We start from the raw sequence: 26852 nt of genomic DNA, 5'->3' as shown, positions 1-26852 counted from the left end.
AGTGGTTAGCTGGATACATCATCTGGCATCGACATAAAACATTAAAAATGGAAAATCACTCTCTTATTAGCATGTGTCTCATATTAGCTGGGCTTTCCCTGCTGAGGTTTGGGGACCATGATACTATAAAACACTTGGAAGACTGACTTTTATCAGGGCCATTTATGGAAGAGAAAATCCGATCTGGGCATAATCTTAAAAAGAAGGAACAGCATATGAATAATATCTTAATATAATGCAAAAGGAATATTTACTAAAGTAAATGAATATGTTTTCTTCATACTGCTATTTATGGCATTTACAAGTAGCACTGACTCAAAACTGCAAGGAGGACATACTTTAAAATACTTCTTTAACATCTGTTATTAAATTTTTTTTTCTTCCTTTAAATGAAAGTTATTATCCTGACAGCCCTTGGGGCTCTGGGTCTCCATTGATCCACTGTGCATGCACAGCACAGACAGGAGCAGTGTGAGCCTCTCACTACCGCTAGTATGCCTCAGCACAGACGTGGGGGATCAAGTCTAAGGGAGACAGAAGAACAGCTCAGCTTTCATATTTACCCAGTCCTTAGTTTCTCCACTGAGTTGACCAAAACAGAAGAACAAAAAAAAACGATTGGCAAAACTGATAGTTTATGTTCAAAGAGCAAAATGGACTGGTCCTCTATCTTTTCATGCTTTTCCTAGCATTGTTTCACTTTCATTTTAATTTAAAGCTTTGTACAATCCCATCCCCCAAACCCCCACTCCTGAACAATCATTGGAAATCCAGATTCCTTTCTGCAATTAAAAAACAAAAGAAAATTGTATTAGATTATTTCATGAGCTAGACACAGAGAGGGATATATGATTCCAGGCCTCTCCACAGGCTGGATGAGTCTCTGTCTAAATAGTCTCTGCTCTGAGTGGATATTTAACTCTCATCTGCAGTGGGAACTAAAATGTGCTTCTTTAGAAAAGCAGCTTGCATGCCAGGGTCCACTCAGTGTAATGGTGTCTGCTTTGAAGATTATTTTAATCTCCCCCACCCTTATTCTGAAAGGAAAGACTGAAAAAAATGACAGCTCCATTATTAGAAATGCAGCTTCAGAAACAAACTAATGGAGAATCCTTCGAAGGTATACTATTGAGGGAAAACCAGATTTTAAAAGCCCTTGCCCATTTTTGCAATTGTATTTTGTGATAGGAAGTCATGCTTTCAAAACATTGTTTTCCATATTTGCCTTTTATTTTGCATTTGGGTCAATGGAAATCAACTAAGGCATTTTCTCTATGCTTTATTTTCTTAGTTTTACCCTACAGTTACGGCCAAGTTAGAGGCCAACTGTAGCCACTGCTTTTGAAGAACTCCAAGAGAATGTTCAATTTTAAGTGAAAATTACTTTCTGTAAATAAAATATATATGATAATAGTGTAGCTGTTATTAATTTTTAGCTACATTTTAAATTTATAGAATACTGCGAATATTCATAATTTAACAACTACACTCCTTTAACATATATATACCATTAGATATCCCATAAAACAGACTGCCCTTCTAAAAAGTCAAGCAATTTTGAAAAATAGTTACTTTTACCTGAATATGCCTTTATTAACCTGCTAATACTAATGACATATATAATTATACACTGATGAAGAAATTCAACTCATGATAAAATATTCCTTTATGAAAAATACTGCATCTGAGAATTTATTAGAAATTACAATATATTTTACTCCTTACAAAAATGTGATCATGGTCAGGTGTGGTGGCTCATGCCTGTAATCCCAGCACTTTGAGAGGCTGAGACAGGCAGATCACTTGAGGTCAGGAGTTCAAGACCAGCCTGACCAACATGGTGAAATCCTGTCTCTACTAAAAATACGAACATTAGCGGAGCGTGGAGGCACACACCTGTAGTCTCAGTTACTTGGGAGGCTGTGGCAGGAGAATAGCTTGAACCCAGGAGGTTCAGCTTGGGTGATAGAGCAAGCCTCTGTCTCAAAAATAATAATAATAAAAGCAAGTGTGGCACCAACAACTGTCACATAAAGTAAAAATTAATTATCATACTGCATTATAAAGATGCTAGCTAAAATTAGTAAGTCCAGTGCAGTCAGCATCCATACCTTTGATTCCAAAATATATATTGACACTAATTTTGTTATATATTGATAGAATATTGTTCTACTGTACTGATACTGAAAGTGTAAAACAATGGACTTATTTACTTTCAAAACTTGAGATTCTTTTATTTATATTTGTAATAAAATTTTTGCTCATATTCACAGACCGAGGAGGAAAGAAGTGGAGCAGCTCTTTTATTCACTCAAGCCCATGTACTCACTGGCCATGTACTGCTAATAGCTGCATCGTGTCACAGTCTTCCATTGCTAAGAAGATAAATGCCTTCAATTATACTGACTCTCAACTATAACCTGAAGAGGAAACAACCAATTCTTTCTCAACTCAGACAATGGGCTTCTCTCCCTTCTCCCCATCTCCAAACTTGACATCCACCTATCCAAATCCTGCTAGGATCCAGCCAAACACTTCCTGTTTTGACCTGCTAACTGTACTCTCTTTCAGCTGTGAAAGGGCTTACCACTTTGTAACTCTTTGTGATCACTCTCTAGATAGTTGGTTTTACAGATACAGAGTCTGAGAATCTTATGAAAGGTATGGACACACTCTTCAGAGAGAAAAATGTGTGCTTTTATATATACTCAGGACAGTCTCCTTCCACACCTTTCTGTATGTCTTCCATGTGCATGGGCCCCAGATGGGTAGCATCAGCCTTTGGAGAAGCTTATCAGTAAAGAATGATTATTAGAGCACAGCCTCCAGGAGAGAAGCCAGGGTTCATATCCCAGCTCCTCAAATATCTGTATGACCCTGGGAAAGACAGTGACCTTGCTGTGCTCCATTTCCTAATCTGTACAACTGCATGTACTTCAGTGGGCTGTTGTGAGGATCGAATGAGACAATGGACATAAAACATTCCTCGCTACATAGAACTTAGCTATGATGTAGTGATACAAAATGTAGGAACTTTATATATGTTGTTTTAGTTCTTTGTGTGTATCCCTTAACCATCCCCAAGTCAAGGCCCAGGTGCTAATTAAGTTTGCATATGCCAGGGCACCTTTAAAATAGTTTTATTTATTTATTTATTTATTTTTTTTTTTCAAATGGAGTCTCTCTCTGTCACCCAGGCTGGAGTGCAATAGTGCAATCTCGACTCACTGCAACTTCTGCCTCCGGGATTCAATTGATTCTCATGCCTCAGCCTCCTGAGTATCTGGGACTACAGGCACCCACCACCATGCCCGACTAATTTATGTATTTTTTGTAGAGATGGGGTTTCACCATGTTGGCCAGGCTGGTCTTGAACTCCTGACCTCAAGTGATCCACCTGCCTCGGGTTCCCAAAGTGCTAGGATTACAGGCATGAGCCACTGTGCTCGGCCTAAAAATAGTTTTAAAAGTATACTGTTGAAGAAAAACTCTTAATAAAGACATGAATTTTTGTAACAGCATATGATATGAACACAGTTTGCAGGATGAATACATTTTCTTTAGAGTTTAAAACTCTTCAGTCACTATCTCTTTGTGCATGTGGTCACAAAGCATTCTATTGGCCACAACTAAACCAGTTCCTTCTTTTTAAAAATAATACAGATGGACTTCTTTGGGGGATGGTTTTAATATTGCCTGTCTGCTAGGAAGGAGACTCCTCAAGGTCTCCTTTGTCCTTATGATTCAAGATGAATTATTTTTTTCTAGAATCTTCTAATTCAATTATTCCAGAAGTAAATTACTTTATATTAACAAATAGAAACACAAACAAACAAACACCAAGTTCTCCTTTGTTCCTTTGAAAATTTTTTTCTCCCAGTTACATGGAAGGATCTCTAGTTCTTTCTGATACACAGTACAAAGATTCACATGGCCTAGCTTCACGTCCCTTTATTATTTCATAGACTTCAGTAAATTCTGCTCCTATTCTTCTCCTTTTGAGATTTATTAATACCAGCTTTTAGTCATCTGTAAACCCATACAGGCTGGCTGCAAGCATTCCTGTTTCCCTGGTCTGGAGCTTTTCAATCTGTTATATGTCTTTTGGGGTGAAAGGTTCACATCTATAATATTTCTGTTTTGTTCATGCTGATGCAATAGAATTTTATAACACACAACAAAGAGCTAGAATCTGAGCACCAGCATATGTAAAATTATGTTAAGAGAAAAGGGCAAATCCCAGGACCACTGTAAGAGGCACAGTCTAAGAGGCCCCATTCTCGAGCCATCTATCCCATGGGAGTACTTTTCCAATTAATTGGAATAATATGTCACTTAAATTGAACAACAGAAATCATCTTTGCTCTCTAAAACCATGAAAATTAGATATTTTGTACCAAAAGTAAGTAAAAAGAGGCTTGTTAATTAACAATTTAGCAGAATCATTTCAAGTCACAACTCCCCACTTCACAAGCTCCTCTTCATTCCTAACCAAATAAAAACAAATATTCGAGCAGGACCATTGTTTCAGCCTTAATCCCATCAAGTTACTCATAGATTTATTTAAGTTCTTACAAACAACTAACCTTCAAAGCAGAAGGCACACACCATATTTCTCCTCTTGTCAACTTGATGCTAGCTATCATTACAATCATAGTAGATCTGTAGGGTGGGGAATATGGAAATGAACAGAAACTGCTTCCAAAAATTCTGCATTATCTTTTTATGATTGTATGTGTCCTACTAAAGGATTTTTAGTTAAACAAATTTTTGCTCAATCAAACCCTTTAAGAACCACTAACAAGAGCAATTTCAGAAAGAAAGTTGATGTACCAATGCTTTAGCATTAAATTATCTTTGACCTTGAAATATTACCATAGGCAATGAGGTCGTATTCATCATCACGAGATTATTTGGAGGTCAAGTCTCTCAAATAAAACTTACATTTTCCTAAAACCTATGAAAATGGTGGGAAATCTGATCATCAGAACCAAAATCACTTATTTCAATAATTAATAGAACTAGTTGTGAATATGAATATTTAAAGAGTCAACACAAAGAAACCTTGATAATTCAGGGTAATCACTTCCATAAAGATTGGGGGGGTGCTCTCCCAGACTGTGTTCGTTGTCACTAATAACCTATTTCAAACCTGTGACTTTGCAAGGACCTCATTTTGATGGCCTAATAGTGTCAGGCACAGATTTCAATGTTTAAATTATTAAAAACCATGATAAAGGCCGGTTCTTCCACTTGCATTGAAAGGGTGTATGCTCTTCCTTTCATCTCTTGATTAATATGGGGCTGACTTTCCAATTTGTGGATTAACTATACCTTTTACTAGTTCTTTTTCACTCACTGATTTCCTGCCTCTTGGCCATTTCTTAGCTCATTTTCATATCCCCCAGAGGGGAAAGAGAGAAAATTAAACTCAAACCTATGGAATTTGCTCTAATGAAAGGAAAAGGAAGATATTGGAAACCAGTGGCTAAAATGAGGTTTGGGGATTTTCATACTTGCCTTGGTTCCAGTTAACCTAGAATATCGAGGGCCTACTTTATATGAAGTCATTTATCCTCCACCTTCACAACATGATTTAGCCGTGACCAGGATGGGAAAGCTATTACACAAACCAGAACTTTCATGAAGTTTCTTAAACAAAATTATATTAAGAAGATAATATAATTCTTGAGACAGATACACATTTAAGATGCAAAATTTCACAAAAACAACTTGGACCACACATCTTTCTGACTTCAAAATTATTTTTGTGTATTGGCCAAAAAAATAAAAATAAGGTATAATGGCTCAGAAGGTAATAGGTTTCTGCTTATTTGTTGCTTTTACTCATAGAGTATTCCAGCTCAAGTCCCCCAAAGGGTTAATGCTGCTGAGTGAGATGAAATTCATGAGCATAATCCTAAACAAGTGAGGTGAAGTTCTATCAGGTCTATTTCAGCTATCAGGGATTACCGCTAGCCGTCTAATCCTGCTGAGCCTCAGGGAGGAACGTTCTATTGTATTTGAAATCCTGGCCAGAAAAGAACAGAAGGTTAAATGGGTGCCTTGCTCTGTAATCAAATATCACAGGCACTACTTATCTATTCAATGAACAACTGACGTAGAAAATCAATTAGGAACCAAATAGCTTCTTAGGAATGTCTACCCAGAAAGAGGCAAGATTTTTTAAAAAATGAATTTATTTGATATGTTTTATGGTAGAATACTACGAATTGTGAAGTTCCAAAAGTTGTTTTAGCTGGTTTCTGAAATATGTATTCCTGCAGGCTCTAGAGTTTCTGTGCTATTTGCTTGCAAAACCAGAAGGATTTTAGGAATAATGATACCACACTCCAGGACAGCGACTGAGTCACTTACCTAAGGAAAGTAGCAGCCATGCAAAATCAATCCACATGAAATATTGTTAAATCTGGATAAAAGTTCTGAGCAATAATGCAAATCCATATTATTACGTTTTTGTTGAGATGATAAATAATTTACCTCTTCTTAAATGCATTCCTTCGACAGTACATCATCTTCTGTGAAAATACTACGAGCGTTGTAAACGATGGAAGAAAAAAAAAAAAGGTGGCTGCAGCCCCAAGAGCTCTTTGTTTCCAGCAGAAAGAGGCTCCTTTTGGTGGCCTGAAGGTTAACACCCTTGTGTCACTACCCTCATCCCCTACCTGTCACTCTGAGTAGATGTCACAGTTCATGCATGCAGATGAACAGGCTGACCTGGCCAGTCAGCTTGACCTTGGATAGGCCTAAGATCAAATATGGTTATTAATATTGGAGACAGTCAAAATGTAATCTTCCAGACACTAGAGAAGTGAGCTAGAAATTATGCAGTAGGCACTCCTTGTCAATCAGAAGCATCATGACGCTAAGCATTAAAATGTTCATCTGGACATGAGCAGGAATTAAGATAAACTTCTTTTTTTCTGTTCTGTGAATGCTGTTGAGTGAAATTTGCTCAGGGCCTTTATATGCCCAACTTATCTGTCCTTATACTTTCAATCATTTTTGGACTCTCTGCTTTATGAGAGTTTTTATAAGGTAATCTATTTGCAGGCTAAAGCAGATATAATTGGAAAAATATTGCCCTTTCATAGTCAAGGAAGATACTTTACAAATGGGATGAAATACTTTTAATACTCTCATTGTAGTTCAATGTGCATATAATTTTAACCATGGGTTCTCATTCTCTATAATTGTTATTCCTTATAACTTTCTCTCAGAATATATCCATAATATGAGTTAAAAAAGGGAAATATAAAAAGTCATTTAAATGCCCAAGCAAATACAAAATGTGTAACAGTAATAAATGCATTACTATCTCAAACCACTACTAAAATGAAAACAGATAATTAATCTAATATTCCTTCCATAATTTATAATTTCATTTCCACATTCCCAAGTTATGCGCCTCTTGATAAGATGGTCATGTGTCCATTATGATTTGGCCAAAATCTCTGACAAAAGAGTATCAATATTTCCAATAAAAAATGTAGTTTTAAAATCATCAACTTTTTATTTAAGGACAGATCCAAAACAACACAAATAAAGAAAACAAACTTATTCAGTTCCTGGGAAGAACTTGCAGTCCGCATTACAAATGTCCATTTTAACAAAGCAGTAAAATCATTTTTTTTGAAAAAAAGATAGGCTCTTTTGATTTTTGTTGTCTGCAAATTTCCAAAAAAAACTTTAAAAATGTATTAGGACTAATGTATCTTAATGAGATATTTTTGCATAATGAACTATTCATTTGAGCTCTTTGTGAAGGTACACTCAAAGCCTTCACACCACTGTCCCGAAGACTTTACAGGGTATGTAGCATTATGTTACAACAAACTGCCCCACTCCTTCAGCCTCCTGGTATTTCATGTCAGTTGCTTCCTCAAGCAACACAAATCTATTAATGCTTTAATCTGTGACACTGCTAACTGGTATTAACAAATTATGACTACGAAATGTCCTTGCAATTGTACTAGCACAGGAGGATGATGTATTTGTCATAGCAGTGCAAAATGTTTTAGGTCACACAAACATATAATATTGTACTATGTGTTTTACTTAAACAAAACCTCAAAAGATTTATAGTACTGATCATTACCCTAAAATAACAAGGCAGGGCAAGAACCTTATGCCCTTCACTGATCTGTATGTATCAACTGGTAACTATCAATAAGCAATCAAACCTATCAAATTATTAGCAAAGTCTTGAAATAATTGGTTTGTTTTTTTAAACCAAATCACTCAGCTGTTTCATTAATCTAACTTTTTCACTCTATGGGGAGGGGTCTTGATTCGTTTATGCCTTTTGTGAAACATAAGCTGTATTGCCAATGGAACTCAGATACAGTTTGGCACAAGCATTTTATATTAGATTCATATTTTAAGACGTAGCTCTTGTGGCCAGTACAGAACCGCTAGACTATTTCAAGTTGATCTGCAGAAGTGGTAGTTCTTTATGAAATACACAAAGATTCAGTTTTTAACTTATAAGTAGTTAAGTACGATAACTTTTCCAGAGTAAAGTATTATGACAATGTACATTGTATTGATCATAAGATTGTGTACTATATTTATTTGCTTGTTTTTAGCACTGATTGTCAAAGTAGCTGCCAATGCATCTGTATTCAATATTGTATTTGGGAGAAAAGTGTGGGTTATAATTAAAGAAAATTGTGAAATTATAGAACATATAATACAGAGTTCCCTTTCATACAAATGTTGAAGAGCTATACATACATATATACACACATCAATATCTACACATACACGCACTCCCATATACCTGTACACACACATTTATATCCAAATCTACACAGAGAGAGAAAATATATGCTACTATGAAGTGAAACTCCCAAAACAAACCTCAGAATCTGCCTTCCTAGAATAGCAAGGAAATGAAAAACTGAAGAATCATTACAGTGAGTTACAAATGAGCATGTAACCCAGTGGGCCTGTGGAAGTTGGCTCTCCTGAGACCTATAAGATTCCTGTTCAGAAAATAGACTATATATCTGCTGCCTGGGGACATCTTCATATATAAAGGAAGAGGATTTCTGCAACCACGATGAGGCAAAGCATGATTCCAAAAATTTACCAAAAAGATATTCTTACAAAATTTGATCCAGAAGCTTTGAGTATTTTAAACCAACTTCTGGACTCAAAATATGATTTCTTGGCCCAACAGTTCACTAAAGTGCCAGACCTTCAACAAAAGAATGGCTGTTTTGTACAGAAAGGGTTTGTTTGAAAAGGCTTGCCATTTTTCCTACTGCAATGAGATTTTTGTATACCAAAACATGTCAGACTCTTGTCCTAAGAGGCAAAACAATGTGAAAGATAGGGTAATACCATCAATGACTTACTTGGAAGGAGTATGCAGCATTGGCAGACCCTAGAAAAATCCTAGCCTGTCATAGGAGAAGATTCACAGAGAAGAGCAGGAGACACAGTTTCTCTCCTCTGAAGATGGGAGGAACAGATGCTAATGGAGCTAGCATAATCATCATGTTCACCATCTTCTCTTGGAGGCTTAAGATCTACAAGCAACCTTCAAAGTTTTCTAGTCCGGTGGTCCCCCAATTTGACTGATTATCACTATCATGACCTTGGAATCAGGATGTTTTAATACTTACAACAGGTTCATCTCCTTCAACCTTCGCTATTATATTCATTTCAGATTTGTCAAGTGGATATACAGCCATTTCTAGAATGCCTTTTCACACAATCCTTTCATGACTCCAAAAATTTTTAAAAGTTCTTTCTTTCTGATAAAAATCTCAGTGGTAAATATTTTTTGGGATTTTTGTTTTGTTTTGTTTTCTATACCTGATAGCCAGTATCAAATAGAGTCCAGCCCTGGCTACCTTTCTAACTGCTTCAATACATGGTCCCATTCAAACTCGTCACTTTCCCCAAGATTAGAGGAAGAGTTCCATGTATACAAATCCGAAGGTACTGATGACACAAATGTTCCACATCAAAAGTACTAATTATATTACCTATTTACAATAAGTAATCATTTCCTTGTTTAATAGGTGAGTATATGTTTAATGCTTTACTGTGTCCTCCACTAAACCACAAACTCCCCCAGAGCAAAGCCTATGTCCATCCTGCTTGACACCATATCCTTATTTCCTAGCACAGAGTCTGGGAGAGTGGGCTCTCAATGAATGAATACATGAAATGAGTAATCAAATAAGTAAAAAAAAAAAAAAGCAACAGAATTAAGAGATATTTAGTTATTTTTCTCTACATAATTTTTCCTCTGCTTCCTGTTTATAAGAAAAACAAATAAACATATATTCATGGATTAAACAAAACAATTGGAAACGAGCAACCTGACATATGTAATTAAATCAGTAATTTAAGATGAGATACGTGTTAAAGCTCAGCATAATTTCAGCTCTTAGAACCGCAGAAGTGATTAAGTTTGGACTAGATCTCAAAGAGCATTAAGTGAATGCTAATCTTCTAATTCTAATGGCAGCTCAGAGCCCATTTTATAGATGAAAAAATTGTTGTATCATCCCAAATGCAAAAGGAAGGTAATGCCAGATACAGAAACTTTACACATTCATTTTTCAGCTGTGAGCATCACTTACTACTGCTCATTTGCAAATTCACACTTGGCTGACTTGAAAACTGGTATTTAAAAGTGTAATACACAGTTCCTTTTCTGTGGGAAAACTTCTAAGAAAGAATGTATATTGAAGTTAAAGCATAAAAGAATACACAAATAGTTATTTTCTATGAGCTATATTCACCGCTTTTCAAGATGATGAGTATGGCTACATTCCTCTTCAAAGCGAATTTCAATTGAAGGCCAATTGGGGAGATAAAGTTAAGAATGGCTTTTCAAGAATGACAAGTCCTAGATATAATAGTGTAACCAAGTACACTTACAGAAATTTAAAAATAAAGTGCCTTACCAGTAATAAAAAAGCAGAAGTTATCTCCAAGTACAAAACGCAACGCCAATAGAGTGGAGGTACTGACAAGACATGAGTAATATTTTCCACACATAAGGAAAGCTTTCATCTGAGAATCCTTTTTTTTTTTCAAAGCTACTTTTGTATCTCAATTAAGATCTACAGAACTCAGTGGAGTGTTTTTTTTCTCCATTCACTAATATATTAACTAAGGTACAGAAATTCTTGCCAAAAAAAAAAAAAAAACACATAAAAAGTGAGAAAGTCAGTTGGACACCATAAGATAGAAAATGCCTAACCTTGTTTTAAACTTTTCTTGAGTTACAGGGAGATATAGGCAGGTATTTGTGCATATTTTTTACTCTCTTTCTCTGAGACATTCCCCTATACCCTCCCACCATGTTCCATGCTCAGTATGTTAATAATGGGAGGATATCAAAAATTGATACCCACCTCATTAAAGCTTATTAAGCTCATCAAGTGTTCATAGACATAAATACTGAAGTAGGCAGTCAATCTTTCAGTTTTACTGTGTTACAGACTCAAGAAAGCTGATGCAGAGAATCTTTTAGTACGTGATATGGTATAGGAGCTTATCATGTTTTCTTGCATAATTCCCCTTAACTCATTTTAACGGTAGAACGGAAAGAAAAAATTACACAATGATAATGTTCTGACAGTAGGAACACTGGTAGCCCTTGCCTGATCTCATCATACCCATGTCGATGAGCCACATGAAGATCTCCAGAAATTGAAAACTTCAAGAAACAGTAGTAACTGTTTGAAACAAATAGGATTAGGCCTGAAATAGCAATAGATTAAAATAGTAAGACTTTTTACATCGATTATTACATCAGATATGAGAAAGAGGCATATTCACACTTTTATACTCATAAAAAGAAAAAAATCCTGTCAGTTAGCAAGAAAAGTACCAAGAAATATTTCAGTTCATCCATATACTTACTATTATGAAAACATAAAAATCATACATACAGTCACAAACATCACATAGGTGGAGAGGTGGTGGCGAAAGAGAGAGAAGACTCCAATTTGACTGTTTTTTCAACATTGTTTTTCAACAATTTGACAACATCTTTACTGGTATGGAAACACAGAGACACTCTTTATCAAAGTTCTACAAAGCAGAAATCTAATTTTTCCCCAAATACCACAAGAAATCTAAATATTAATTCTCTAAATGATACAAAGGACTAAACACTACAAAAATGTGTTACATAAAGCACTAAAAATGTCCTTACAAACTTCTGGAATTCGGGAAAGCTGTGAACAGGGACAACTTACAAGAAAAAATAAAGCACAGAGAAAAAGTATAAGGTATTTGCTTCTTACAACTGGTGAGCTTCTTGAGGACAGGAAGAAGCTCTCCAGTTTTTCCCTTTGTGTCTGTCTCATTTGCCTTGGGGCCCAGAGCAGGGCATTTTTAGTCAATTAGGATAAATAAGCCTTTCTGTATTACTAGAACATCAAACAACATATACTTAAGTAGATTTAAGCTGTCATAAAGGTACCAATTTTTTCATTCCTACAAATATGGCAAATTCAGTTTGTAGATGTTTTTCAAAGAACATAGTATGAACCAAATAAATGATTCACATTCAGACTTTATAAAGAACTAAAGCCTACTTACTGGTATGAGTGATTTTTCTAATTTGCCAGCCCTCATTTCTCCTCCTTCAAAAGACTAAATCTTTACCTTTCTCATCATTCATTCTTTTCTTCCTGCCTCAGGGGATACATGTCCCGCTCAAAGACCAACTATTATAGTTGCACCTGTATTCCCATCCCCTTCTGCCACAAACAGGGCCTTCCCTTCCAGGTATCCCCTCTCGAGGCAGCATCTTCACTGTAACAAAGTGTTCTATTTAACAACGTGGGTGCTGGAACCAGACAGTCTGAGTTCAAGTCCTGACTGAGTTATCACTGTTACTACTAGCTATATGACCTTATATAAATTAAGATTTCATTGCCTTAGTTTCCTCATCTTCAAAATGGGCATAATAATAGTAGCTAATCTAACAGGATTGCTGTGAGAATTAAATAAGTATATATATTTAAAGAACTTAGGATATTATCATGACACCAAATAAGTGCCCAATATATGCTACCATCAATTTTCTTAACTGAGCTACTCAGCCAGAGAAGAACAGAAGATAGATAAGAGACATTGAGAGAATGATAAAAATGTAAAGTATTCTTTAAAGGACAGGGGAGAAGGAACAAACCAGGCAAAAATTAAGAACAGATGACAGTAATGTGAATTCAGTTAATATTATTGACTGTCAATCCAGCTGTTTCACTGCCAGGTATATACCCCAAGAGAAAAGAAAGCATATGTCCACACAAAACCTTGTATACAAATGTTCATAGCATCATTTTCCATAATAGACAACAAGTGGAAACGACCCAAATGTCCAGCAATTAATGGGGTATAAATCCTATGCAATGAAAATTTGGTAATAAAAAGGAATGAACTGCTGATACACGCTACTGCACAGATGAACCTTAAAAACATTATGCTAAGTGAAAGAAGCTAGTCACAAAGGACCCCATATACTATGATTCCATCTATATGAAATGTCCAGAACAGGCAAATCTATAGAGACAGAAAGCAATTAGTGATTGCCTAGGGCCGGAGAAGGGAGGACTGGGGATAAGGGTGGGAAGCTAAAATGGTACAGGATTTCTTCTTGGGATGATGAAAATATTCTAAAATCAATTGTGGTGATGGCTGCATAATTCTGTAGAAATTATAAAAATTATTGAATTGTATCCTTTAAATGGATTAGTTGAATGGCATATGAATTATATCTCAATAGAATTGTTGCAAATAAAAAAACAAAGTGGAGGCAAAGCAGAAGACAATGGTCTCAAGATTCACTGCGCTGTCAACATGGTAGATTTTGTAGCATATCACTTTAGTCCTTTCCCTTTCTAATACAGAACTGCTTTCTTAAAACTTTCAGTCACGTTTTCCTGTAGAACTGCATACTTCAATATTGGGATTGCCGTCTTATTTCATCATTTTCCCACTATGGACATCTGACAGTCAGTCAGTTTAAGAAGATATTTGTTTGGGTTACCTAATACTCTGAATTTCAAGGATGTCTCTAAGTCTAAGAATCTTGTGGTATCTATTATGTCTTTAAGACCAAATAGAAGAGCAGAGTGTTAATTAGGTAGACATTAATTTCAGAAGCACTTTACTTTTTAAATATTTTTTAAAAATACTTAGTGCTAAAGCCTTTGCAAAAGCATATCTACCCCAAGGTTGGGAGCAGGACTTGCTTTTTGTAGGAAAAAAAAAAGGCTTACTGTCCTCCCACAATTAGCAAGGCCATTTGCTTTTTGGAGAAACTATCACTTTTAGCAAATCATATCCTGTTCTCTGATCCTTTGATTAGTCATGTGTACATACAGAACTGATTTCAGTGCTTCTTGACGAGTCTTGCACAACATCATCAAAGGTTTATTATCTCTAGGAACTGAGAACACTTACATTGTGCAGGAAGAGATTTCTGTGATCTACTTTAAAACAAAATACAGAGCATTAATGATTAACCCATAATCTTCATCAATTTTAATACATTTTTATATATTCTATTCTCATTCTTCTCTCTCTCTCCCTCTGTCTGACAGACACACACACACACACACACACACACACACACACACACACACGCAATTCATCCCAAGGAAGTTTGGACAAAAGAAAATATAATAGGTCTCCTTGGATGTATATGGAAAATATCATTGAGGTACTGGCATTTGGCCTTTTTTATCACCTAACACAGGAGATCTGAATAGATCCATGTTCTACATTCATTGAAAGAATTAAATTGTTCACTTTTTGGAAAAGTGTGTGTGTGTAATCAATTTCAATGTAGTTTCTTCTTTATCAATGACTTGCCAGCAAATTATCAAGCTGCTGCAATTAAGGGGGTAGTCATAATTCAGTGACCTGGTACGTGGAACAGCAACTTACAACTAAACATTATACCAGACATTTAAAACATAAGTCTAAGGAAATGTGGGAAAAAAACTGAGCAATAGGATAATCAGGAAGAGATTTTCTCATTTCGTGACTTAAAGAGAGTAGCTCTACCTTCATGTTAAGAATTGATGCTCTAAAAATTAAACAGCTCTTGAAAAATCTCATTTTAGTTTTTCTAATATTTACAGAATTAAGAGAGCCAAGACTATTTTTCTCTCAAAAAACTTATTTGTAAATTCCCCTTGCACCTATTTTTAAGGAATTCAGTTATGAAACTGGGATCTTTTCAGGAAATATTCATCATGGAAAAATTTGGTACTTCTATTCTATCTAAATGTGTGGTTTTTTTAAATTACCTAATTTTCTAATCAAAATCATCAACCAAAAAATAATAAACCAGAAATTGCCTTTAGACACATTTCTTCTCAAAAGATATCACAGGGTTTCTGTTTAAAGAATAGTGATATTTGGCTTCACATAGTAAACGACAGAATTTTCTCCCTTTATCATGTGATGTAAATTCATTAAATAAATTCTAAAAGGTAAATTCTGGTTTTATATAATTCCCATTTTAGCATGTCGATCTTTTTCAAAACACAATTTGGTTTAAAAATTGGGAATTATTTTCCTCCTTCTCCATCACTGATATCGCCTACGCTGTTACTCAGTAGTAAGTGCTGAATATATGTTGAGCTGAAAGGAGATGTGTTGTAAATTGACTCTCTTTCAGAGGTGTTGGCAATTAGACTTGCTACCTGATTTTTCACAATCGAACAATGAATGATTTTAGACCCTAAGGATATATGCTAGTGTTATTCTCAGGACTGCCAAATGAATAGTTAGAAATATTTTAAGTCTATAAAAAATACTGCACATTACAGTTATCAAAATATCCTTACAGGCTGGATGCAGTGTCTCATGCCTGTAATCCCAGCACTGTGGGAGGCTGAGGGGGGCGGATCACTTGAGCCCAGGAGTTCAAGACCTGCCTGGGCACTATGGCGAAACCTCGTTTCTCAAAAAAATACAAAAATTAGCCCAGGGTGGTGGCACCTGCCTGTGATCTTAGCTACTTGGGAGTCTGAGGTAAGGGAATTGCCTGAGCCCAGGAGGTCAAGGCTGCAGTGAGCAGTGATCACACCGCTGAACTCTAGCCTGGGTAACAGAGCAAGACCCTATCTCAAAAAAAAAAAAAAAAAAAAAAGAAAGAAAGAGTAAAAGTCTTTACATGCTTTACACACACCAACCATAGTTATTGGGAGTTTCCATGCTGTTAACAATTCTGTTATGCCAAGCTACGACTATTCTTACTTTCCAGTAAATGAACATTTCCTTAATAGATGTGGTCAACTGCAGCAATGTCAGTGACTGACAATTTTCTGCAGAATCAGGTAGCCAGATTCAGGGAGGCAAGATTTCTCCAAGCTCTCTAAGTCCAGTTAATATAAATAGTTCTATCAAGACTTTGGGCTTTACATTGAAATCATTAGCAGAATTTTGAGGTGGAGAGAGGAAGGGAGTGTATTATCAACATATGATGGAAAGAAAATCCCTCGAGTCTTGTAACTAAAACGGATCAAAGTAAGATGTAAAACATGAAATTAAGATAATAATAATAATAATTCAAAACAAGATGATTTTTTTAAATCCTAAGAAGTAGCAAGTGAATACAACTTCCTCTAGGAGTGGTAAGGAAACCAGGAGAAGGAGAAAGAGACTCAGGTTCTAGGCAGTGAGTAGATTGTGCTTTAGTTGTTCTTGGGTAGTAAGTTAAATGCTTAGGGAGGCACATTCCCTCTTTCAGGTCAGCAGGGTACCATTTAGTACATTACTGCTGAGGTACCCTGGTGACCTGAATGAATTAATGCAGCTTCCAAAGGTGCTTAACTTGCAAGCACTGAGAGCTCAGGCACTAGAAGTGATAAATATTCTATTAGTCCTTTCTATTTAATATACCAAATACCCAAACATGCCAGTAAAAGGAAGACTTTTAAAAATCTCTGTCATCCCAGGACATACAGCAGCTAACAATTTTAACAACAGTTTCTCCTTCCTGTTCATAGGTGACCCAGTGGGTTTAAGCTCATCATCTCAGTAGACTGCATTCATGTGCACAAACCTACCAGCCAGCTCTTAACTGCATCTGCAATACCTTTAAGAAAATCTGCTTGCTTGAAGAAGTGAAAGTGGGCTACTTTCCCATAACCTGTTCTTCCTATCCTCAAATATAGAAGTTTTCTTAATTTAAAAACCTTATTAATGTGGGCTAGGGGCATGAGCTGAAAAGAGGCCAAGGTTAGAATTCCAGCTCAGCCTCTTACTATCTATAAGGACTCAAGCAAGGTGTTTTTCTCTGAATCTGTTTCCTCATATGTCAGAATATAATAATAGCATATAGCTGTTAGGAAAAGTATGTGAAGTAATGTACATAAAGAATTTAACTTACATGATTATTGTAAGTATGTTCTCCCCAAAAAGTAATGCCATTGTAAAAGGCAATAAATGAGTCAGCCAATTATCAATATGGCTTCACTGTTGACAGATTATCTGGCATCAGGAGGGTTTTTTGTAAAATTCTTCTGAATATCCCATAAATTATATATAGACAGTAAATTGCCAACTCTATCAATAAATGAGGCCTTCTTGCAAAAGGACATGTAATCCTAGACTACAAATCATTATTTTAAAGCTTTAAAAGCTTTCCTCCCAAACTGGAGTTAACTGTTACAGTTGGATTTATCAATAGATCATTTCTTCCCACACTCAGCCTTGTATTCCAATAATTTTATTAGCAGATATCGAGGAACAAATAGTTCTTCAACCATAACCTTTCTCTGCACTACTCCTTAAAAATTGCTTGATGGACAAATATAGTCCTAACACTAACCCCTTAAGCAACAGAAGAGAGAAATGTATATTTTATGCTAGTACTTACAATGAAATAAAGCCCATAGGAAATTCTAAATCAAAAGAATATGATCTCCATATACTTTTATATTTATGTATGCATATTTAATACATGTAAGTTCAAGATTACAAAATTTCCATAAAGATAAGGAAAATAAAATGTTAATAAAATGGTGTAAAACCAAGTGAAATAAAATGTGGTCACAACAACTATTTTTATCTGTGATAATAACCCTGTAACTGGTCATTACAATAATGTATCTTTAAGCAGTACTCTCATTGACCTTATTGTAAATTGAATTTACAGAGGTTTCCCAAGAGTTATACTACATTTTTATCCTGGTTATTTAAAGGGGTGGAGGGTAGTTGTAATTAGACACATTTTGCTTTTTTTTTTTTTTTTTGAGACAAGAATCTCATTCTGTTGCCCAGGCTGGAGTGCAGTGGCACGATCTCAGCTCACTGCAACCTCCGCCTCCTCCCTCAGCCTCCCGAGGAGCTGGGACTACAGGTGCGCACCACCATGCCTGGCTAATTTTTGTGTTTTTAGTAGAGTCGGGGTCTCACCATGCTGGCCAGGCTGGTCTCAAACTCCTGACCTCATGATCCACCCGCCTCAGCCTCTCAAAGTGCTGGGATCACAGGCCTGAGTCACCACGCCTGGCCTGCATTCTTTATTATGTGATTTTCTTCTTCATATTCTAGGAGATGCATTAGTAGCAACATCCTCATGTTTGAAAACTACATCTATGTCCCAACTAGTAGAAAAGCTCTATCCTGCCCTCATGTTCCCACCATAATCCTTGTCTAAAACTGATCAATAAAGTCTTGCTATGCAATAGGGCAATAAAAGTAAGCGAAGACACAGAAGTGACATTATACTACATCTACTGATGACTCAAAACACCATTCACATGCAGCCCTTTGACTAAACATTGCTGAAAAGATGAAAATGCATGGAAACTCTTGATGACCATGTCCATAGATTTAACTCTGAACAACTTTAATGTCCCCGACATCTAATCACCGAATGTAACCCATAATATTGGTGAGCAGAATGAGTTAGGAAGTATCACCTTAGAAAACTCTTTGTCTCTGAGCAGCACTTAGAAAGATGGCTTATATTCCATCACATCAATAGGACACAGCCACCATACCAGACACTTCAAAACCTTTCACATAATAAGTGTTCAATAAGTGCTTCTATATTTACCAGAAGTAAAAATTGAGATATCATCTGTGTATTCTGCAAACAGAATGGTGGCCTTTGTGACTGTTATACTAATAGCCATCCTCTTGAGTTATAGAATCTGTGAAGGTGTTTCCTCATGGTTATTGACGGCTGTGCCTCCATGCCTGTCCTTCACCTTTCAAACAAATCAAATCCTCCCATACAATCTCCTGGAATAGGCTGATAATTTGGGGGGCAGGCAGAAAGCACCTTTTAAGGCTTGAATTTCCAGCAAACTTTCCAGCAAAGCTCAGGAAGGCCAGATGTTCTAGAAGCAGAACCACGGTCATTATACACACGCCAGCTCCTCCTCACTCCACCCAGGGCCAAGACCCTTTCAGCAGTGTGAGGCCTGGTTAGCATATGACTTTGACTGCATTATGGCATGGCATCCCAGCACCCATTTGAACATTTCAGCAATTTTAAACAAGCTCCAATGACGGGGACTATTACATTTAAGCCACAGAAACACACAGGGAGAGCACATGAATTATGAGAGAACACCTTTGTCTGAGTTACGTAAATGACCTCAGGGTGGGTGACAAATGAGCAATTTAGCTCTTTTGATTAAATCATACCTGTACTTCACATGAAATAGAATGAACACAAGTTACACAAAAAAATGTAATGTAAATCATAAAGTATGAGTTGACATGAATGGAGGAGCCAAATTGTTGACTCTGTTTCTGAGGTGTGGTGTGTTGTGGCGGTGGTGGTGGTGGTGGTGGTGTGTGTGTGTGTGTGTATTCAGGAGTAAATGAAGAAAGCTCTTAAGGAGGGGCACTGCCCTACCTAACCCCAATGCCTGACATAATCACTCCACTCCACACAAACATTAGAAATTCCTCCAGATCAGGCAGTTCCTTTTTAAAAAATGCACGCTGAAAAAGACTTCTAAGTCAATTACACCTTTGGAGGCATGACTCTGCTTTTATAAAAAGGCTTCATTCCCCTTAATTAAAAGAACACTAGTTTTCTGTGGGGAATTAGATAGGTAATCTTGCAACATGAGATATTTCCATGAAGAGAAGACCTAGGTGGGGTGAAATAGTAAGGATTTCAGGAAAACAGAAAAGAGCATAAGAGTATATTCCTGATGTGTAGGCAGACAGTGGCATTGGTTAAGAAAAGACGTACAGAAAATAGAGTAGGAGGGTTCTAATGACACACTTGGCTTTCTTTAAATTTTGTCTGGGTTTGATAACAATCTCACACAATAAACATCATTTTATCTATCCTGACATAGATGTAGTAAGTTGCTAATGCTTGGTCTTAGTCAATCTTCCTAGGGATTGATATCTATATATCTGTCTATCTATTATCTATCTATCTATCTATCTATCTATCTATCTATCTATCTATCATCTATCTATCTATCTATCTATCTATCTATCTATCTATCTATCTAATCTTTCTTTCTTTCTTTCTTTCTATCTCTCTATCTATCCTTCGATTGACAGATTTTTGGTCATTTTTCTTTTCTGGTATGGTACAAAGAGGGTTCTCAGCTCACAATGAAATATATTACTTGACATGTGAATGCAGTGAGAAAGTCCATATTTGTGCTGAAGTAGCCATGTTATAACACATAGCTGTGCTTCAACAAAAGTCAAGCTTAAAAACAGAAGTAGACATAGTTGATAGGGCTGGCCAATTGCATTTGTTCTGAAAACACCAGGGATTTATTAGTTGCTATTAGCAAACCAACTCCTCTTTATTTAATCCATGTATTTATTAGTTATAATATTATGCAAGTATGTACTATTCTACTACAGAAACTGTTTTTTAATCTCTGCCCTGTCTATTTATATGAGAATACAATAGAATAATTTGAATTGTGATTAGTTTTTTTTAAAACAAATCCTGCAACTGGAATGAAATTTCACACTGCATTTCAACCTTGAAATGAACATAAATCTGAAACTAATACAAAAGTGCAAAGATTTCCATATTCAGGTTAATGTTTAGTAACAGAAAAGAATAACTTTTGTTTATCTCTGAAAACAGCTTTCTTCATCTAAGCAAATGACTAGAATAAGATTAAGAAAAACTTGTTTTGGTTTCTTAGATACACACACATATTCCAATTTCTTTTCACACAATGACTTTTATGTAAATGGGTACCACACAATCTCGTGACCTCCTTTACCATCACACCGGGACAATGACAGTTCAATAATTGAAATGGTACATATCTCGTATATTTTATTTTAAATTGAAAAGTTGGACTCAGGCCTATTGAAATGAAAATACCTGTGACTCTTTGTTAACTCCAAACTGATCGAGTTATTATTTCCTACTAAGAAAAAAAAAAGCACAAAAATGTAGGTGAACCTAATTATTCCATTTTTTAAATTTCCTTTACACATACTGTTCCCAATACGCCTCCTTGCATTCTCCTCTGTGGGCCTCCCCAACACCTTTAGTTCTTAACCAGGATTCTTTAATCCATAACATAGATAATGAGAAAAACCCAAAAAATGCTCCATGGGGGAATGTTACACTAAAAGTTACCTAGGATGAAATCCCAAGTGTGTTCCTTTGCTCACCATGGAGACAGGCAATTTGTTCACTGCTTTCAGTCAATTTGAAATCCAAATATGAAAAAGGCATTATGGAATTCAGACAGACTACTCTGCTTCACTACTAGCAGATGCAGGAAGGAAAAAAAGAGGTAGTATAATTAAGGCTTTGACTTTGAACAAGTAAAGCTGTGAACACCTCACTTATAAATACATATAATATTAAAAGAGCAGCCGAAGTACAGATGCAGCAAGAGTATTTCTATGTCCTGCACTGAATGGTGGTTAGACCAATCAGCTGGCCAGAAAAGTCTTGGCCATACTGAGCCAAAAACAAACTAAACTGTAAATCTGAAATATTGCCAGTTTCACCTGTTCTTCCTCAATTTGAACATGTAGTGCTCTGTGATTTTCATTATATCTTTTTACTAGACTCTTTAGAAAAAGTTGGAGATCATTTAAGGAGTAGACAAAATTACAGTGCATTTTTGAAAAATAAAGGCTGGAAGTAAAGGAGTTTCTTTCATTTGTTCCTTAGTTGATTCGTTAATCCATCACTCATTCTACAAATATTTATTGAGAACCAATTATTTTATCAACTGATAAAATTTGTAAAGAACAGAACCACATGAAATTAGAAGAATATAATTAAATCTAATAAATGGGTTAGCTGAAAAACTGCTGTTTTATACACACACTCACATTCACTTTGCAAGATTGATTGTAGCTAGCTATATATTTTGTATTTATTAATCTCACTTTGAATACATACTCAAACATTAAAAGTAAAGATTATGGGCAATCTTCAGTTTCATTTTATTGTTTTATTTTCCTAGAGCAATTTTGTTTCATTTTCTCAATTTTCCTCAAATTTCTAGAGGAAAGGTCCAAATTTAATAGTGCTTAGCACTTCAGAGAATCTCACTTGAAGAAATGGGTAAGATTTTCTTAACAGTAACAAAATTGCTTTTAAAAAAATTCTAACGAAAATAATGTTGCCAAAAATGAATATAGCTTTGTTTGTTTTTACAGTCATCATTAGCAATAGGCATAAAGGTATTCTTTTTTTTGAGCCCATATGGAAAGATCATCAACACATTCTGCCTCTGGGTTCTTTGCCAAAATACCATAACCCACAAGCCTTCTACCTTAAACATAAAAGGAAAGGTGTTGTTCTGGTCAAATAAAGAAATATTTTTTACTAGCATACATCTAATGTTAAAGCTGCCTAAATCCTGCCAAATACATTAGAAACAACATCTGTAAAACAGATTTTCATTACATTGATCAGTTTCAAGTCAAGCAGCTAGGCAGATCATGCTTTTAAGCTAACTTTAACCTTTAATTTTAACCTCCTTAATCTAGAATAAGGACACACTTTTAGGTAATGCTGCTTCAGTTTGACAATGCAAGAGGTAAAGTGGCCTATTCAAATTGAAATGACACATCACCACATTTAGTGTTATGAATCAATATGTTGTCAATAACAAGACAAGCTGTTTTCTCACAGCTCTGTATTTGTCTTATAACTGCTACTTGTCACTTCCCCTTAATGTTTAAATAATTCATGATGCAAAATGATGTAAATTAAACTCCTAATGAAAATGAATTTTATAGAGGAGACTACTATCTAGCCATTAACTCTGAAACTATTTTAAGTCTAATTTTAATATTTTAGCCATCATTTTTTTCTAGGCTCAGGCCAATTTGTTAGGTTCTCATTTAAAAGCAATTAATGTTACTTATGAACCACTTTTATTTTGCCAACACAAGCCAACCAAGCTTGCTAATATCCTCATTACTGCACTTGAAAATCCTCTATGATTCACAGTTTCTGAAATCAGTTTAGAAGTGGAATCCTCAACACAATGCTACTTGGAATATTTTTTTCCAGTTACTACTAGAAATAATGAATGCTTCTTGAAAGAAAATGCAAAAGAATAAAGTTCAATTGCCGAATACCAAGTCTCAATAGCTCAAATATTTATCTCTTCAATCTTCTATTATTCAAGATAAGTTTGTTCAAAGTTTATTTGCTGACCATATTTAAACATTGTACTGAACAAGGATACTTGGGTATTTAAGAGATAAACAACTAAAGAAGAGTACATTTTTATATGATTTATAACATTTTTAAGGAAAGAGTACACCTTTCATTTGTGGCATCTGAAGCTCTCTCTGCTTTAAAGCCCTCTTTATAATCATGCTTTTGTCTTAATCGGTTGTTATAAGCCCAAAGACAACATCCAACTCTCCGTGAAAAGTAACTTCAAGAGTAACTGTGGCACCAAGCAAATTGCCCTGAAGAGAATGAGGTGGTCAATCCCTGCTTATGGAATCAATGGATAAACTTACACACACACACACACACACACACACACACACACACACACACACACGCACACATACATTTAAATAATCATCAAGCAGATTAAATGTTTTCTGAAAAAATAAACAATAACACCCTACCTTCCTTTAGGTTCCCACAAAAGATTAAAAAATAGAAAATTCATGCATTTATATCTTCCATTCACAACACGTTAATTTAAAGTGTTAGAGGAGCTGCACGAATATAAACACAATTCATGAATATTCTATATAGCTCCCAGGGTCTAAATCTATTATTTATACAAACTTAATGTTTGTTTTTCTCTCCTAGGTATTTTAAAAGTTTTAATAGGTCAGGTATCAACAGAAAAAAGTAGACAATTGAACAGTTGTCAACTTTTGCTGCAAAACCTATGAATTATAATACAATTAATCCTTTATATTATATTTTCAATACTGTGAACTTAGAAGCTTTCCATCTCACATCAGGGCCCGCACTCCCTTCAAATTCTGTAACGTAACCCAAATCTAATGCTTTCATTATTGATCCACAGAGTGCCAATATCACAGGAAGAGTGTTACAAATTCTCACACTGAGTCGTTAGGAATTTATGCACAGTACATTTATCTAGAATTTGAACTTCAAGAAACAACCCAAACACATAGTATTAGACAAATCCAAATAAATAATTCCTTCACCTAATCTAAACAGCCTCAACCTGCTCTTTTCATGTGTGGTTATAATTTTAAATAGTGTTAGAAAAGTCATAGGTTTGATAATCACTGGTTGACTCCTGATAGTATAGTTATCACTGATTTCTAGTATAAATCAATAGACAACACTTGCAAAATGGATTTTGTAATCATATTTAGAGCTTGTTACAATGACTAATGGTTTGCAATATTTTCTGAATTTTAATATCCTCTAGACAAAAAGAAGTTTCTAATAAGTTACCAAGTTATTCATCATAGTAATGAATGTGTTATATTTGTACATGAACCAAGACAATCAAGACAATCCAGTGAACAAACTGCAGAAAATAAATTAATCAGTAATTAGGGTTTAGAAAAAGTCAAGACAAGTTCTGTAATAAATGATGTTCATCACTTGCACGTATTCAGTACATCTGCATAGTTTTCCAAGTAAAGATAAAAGTATATTTGCCATTGTATAAAGCATTGTATAAATAAGCATATTTATCTATACCACACCCATTTAGGGGGAAAATGTTAATAGGTAGACAGTCATACAAAATAACAAGAGAGTTTACTTTTAGAGACTTCCAAGGATGCTAAGGGAGAGTGTGTTTACTCAGTGCTACTGAGCACACACAAGAAAACAAAGAAACAAACATCATCTTTGGAGCGTCCTTGTTTGCCACCAAACAAAATATTATGCATTCACAAGGCTGGGCACTGATTTTGTCTTCTGCTCCCTGTAACCATTTACATTTAGCCAAGAGTGGTGCTAAGGTTCAAAAGAAAAAAAATCAATAGGTTTAAAAAGTATTATTTTATATATGACACTACCCCCAAAATTCTTTTATTCTGGGGAAGCCAGTGAAGAAATAAATGCCACTGAGACAGGTGTAAGTGAGACACAAGGTAAAACTTTATAATAAAGCCTCCAATTCCATATATTTCAATATGCTTTTATAATGTTAATCAGAAACTGTGCACCCTGCCCTTTGATGTTTTTTTCTCTCTTTTTTTTCTTAATTTGGAGACTTGTGCTCCAAGCTCTGAAAGAGTTAATTCCCTTTTCTACTCTGTGCCAACGGAAATGGATGTCACTGCTTACCTTGTAGAGCTTCAGGGCCGCCTCATGCCTGTGATTGGTGGTATGCAAGCGTAATTTATCCACACTGTTGGTGTAATAGTCACAGGCGTTACATTTTAGGTGAACAGGGTTGCCAATGGCAATACACTTCAACCTCCACTCATTGCTTTTGCCCCCTTCTTTAATGTGAGCCACCAGTTGATATTTCTGCATATGTTTATCAGTCTTGCAGTGCAGCTGGAAGTTGGCTTTAAGCTGAGTGTTGTAGTTGCAGAGCTTGCACTGGTAGATATCTCCAATTACTGCCCTCCATTCCTCTTCAGGGAGAGAGCGCTCACTGCTCACATGCACACTTAGGGCTTCCAGGCTGTCAGAGGTGAATTTGTTGCAAACAGCACACTGGAATAGCTTCAGCGCTGGGTCACTGATATAAGGTGACAGCTCTCCTGCAGTAAGGAGGGACAGGTCATCACCCATTAGCTGACCACTGGCAAGCCGGATTTCAGGCGGCAGCTCATTATTTACTACAGGAAAAAAAAATTAAAAGGAAAAATAGAGACTGGAAAACACAGCACACACAAAGGAATCTGTAAAATAAAGTCTTGACAAGGAATGTGCTTTCTCTAGAGCTTAAACTATAAAAAGCTGTAATAGGATTGAATCAGGATCAATTACAATCATCCCTTTCAACTTCTAAATTCCCTCATCAGATAGCTTTAATTACTCCTACTGGGCATGATGTCATTCTGAAATTTGTATTTTCGAGGGCAAGAAAGTTGATCAATACCATAACAAAACAGTCACGTGCTTTCAATTTAAGAGCCTAGATAAACTTACATAAGCACTAATTGTTGTTTTCCAATTTGTATTTAAAGCTTGATGAGATTTGGCTAATATTGTATGCGTGCCTGTAATCTACTGCCAAATACCTGGGATAAGGTAATGGTATTATTGTCAGATTAATTATCTTTGATCACAGCCATTAAAATATTTCTTAAATATATTTAATTCAAAATGATGCTATACCCTTTTAAAGCTCAAGTATGATATTTTAGCGAATAATCACCAACATTGAAACTATAAACCTTGTAAGGTATGGCTAATGATGGCAGGCAATTAATGC

The 26852-nt window shown here is 35.6% G+C and overlaps 1 protein-coding gene across 2 annotated transcripts in view; it reads right to left on the bottom strand.

Annotated features, from left to right (window-relative positions):
- The window catches only part of ZFHX4 (zinc finger homeobox 4), a 185923-nt gene that overhangs the window by 133855 nt on the left and 25216 nt on the right, over positions 1–26852 (bottom strand). Inside the window, exon 3 of one of the 2 annotated variants that reach the window (XM_032759883.2) lies at positions 25751–26253. In XM_032759883.2, coding sequence (XP_032615774.1) covers positions 25751–26253 — 503 coding nt within the window. The remainder of the gene's footprint in view (positions 1–25750; positions 26254–26852) is intronic. The other variant, XM_058444291.1, reaches the window with a different exon arrangement.

The sequence above is a fragment of the Hylobates moloch genome, unplaced genomic scaffold, assembly GCF_009828535.3.
Source record: "Hylobates moloch isolate HMO894 unplaced genomic scaffold, HMol_V3 SCAFFOLD_9, whole genome shotgun sequence".
NCBI classification, from domain to species: domain Eukaryota; kingdom Metazoa; phylum Chordata; class Mammalia; order Primates; family Hylobatidae; genus Hylobates; species Hylobates moloch.
Note: the sequence above shows the minus strand (reverse complement) of the source record. Positions and strands in the feature narration are given on the sequence as shown.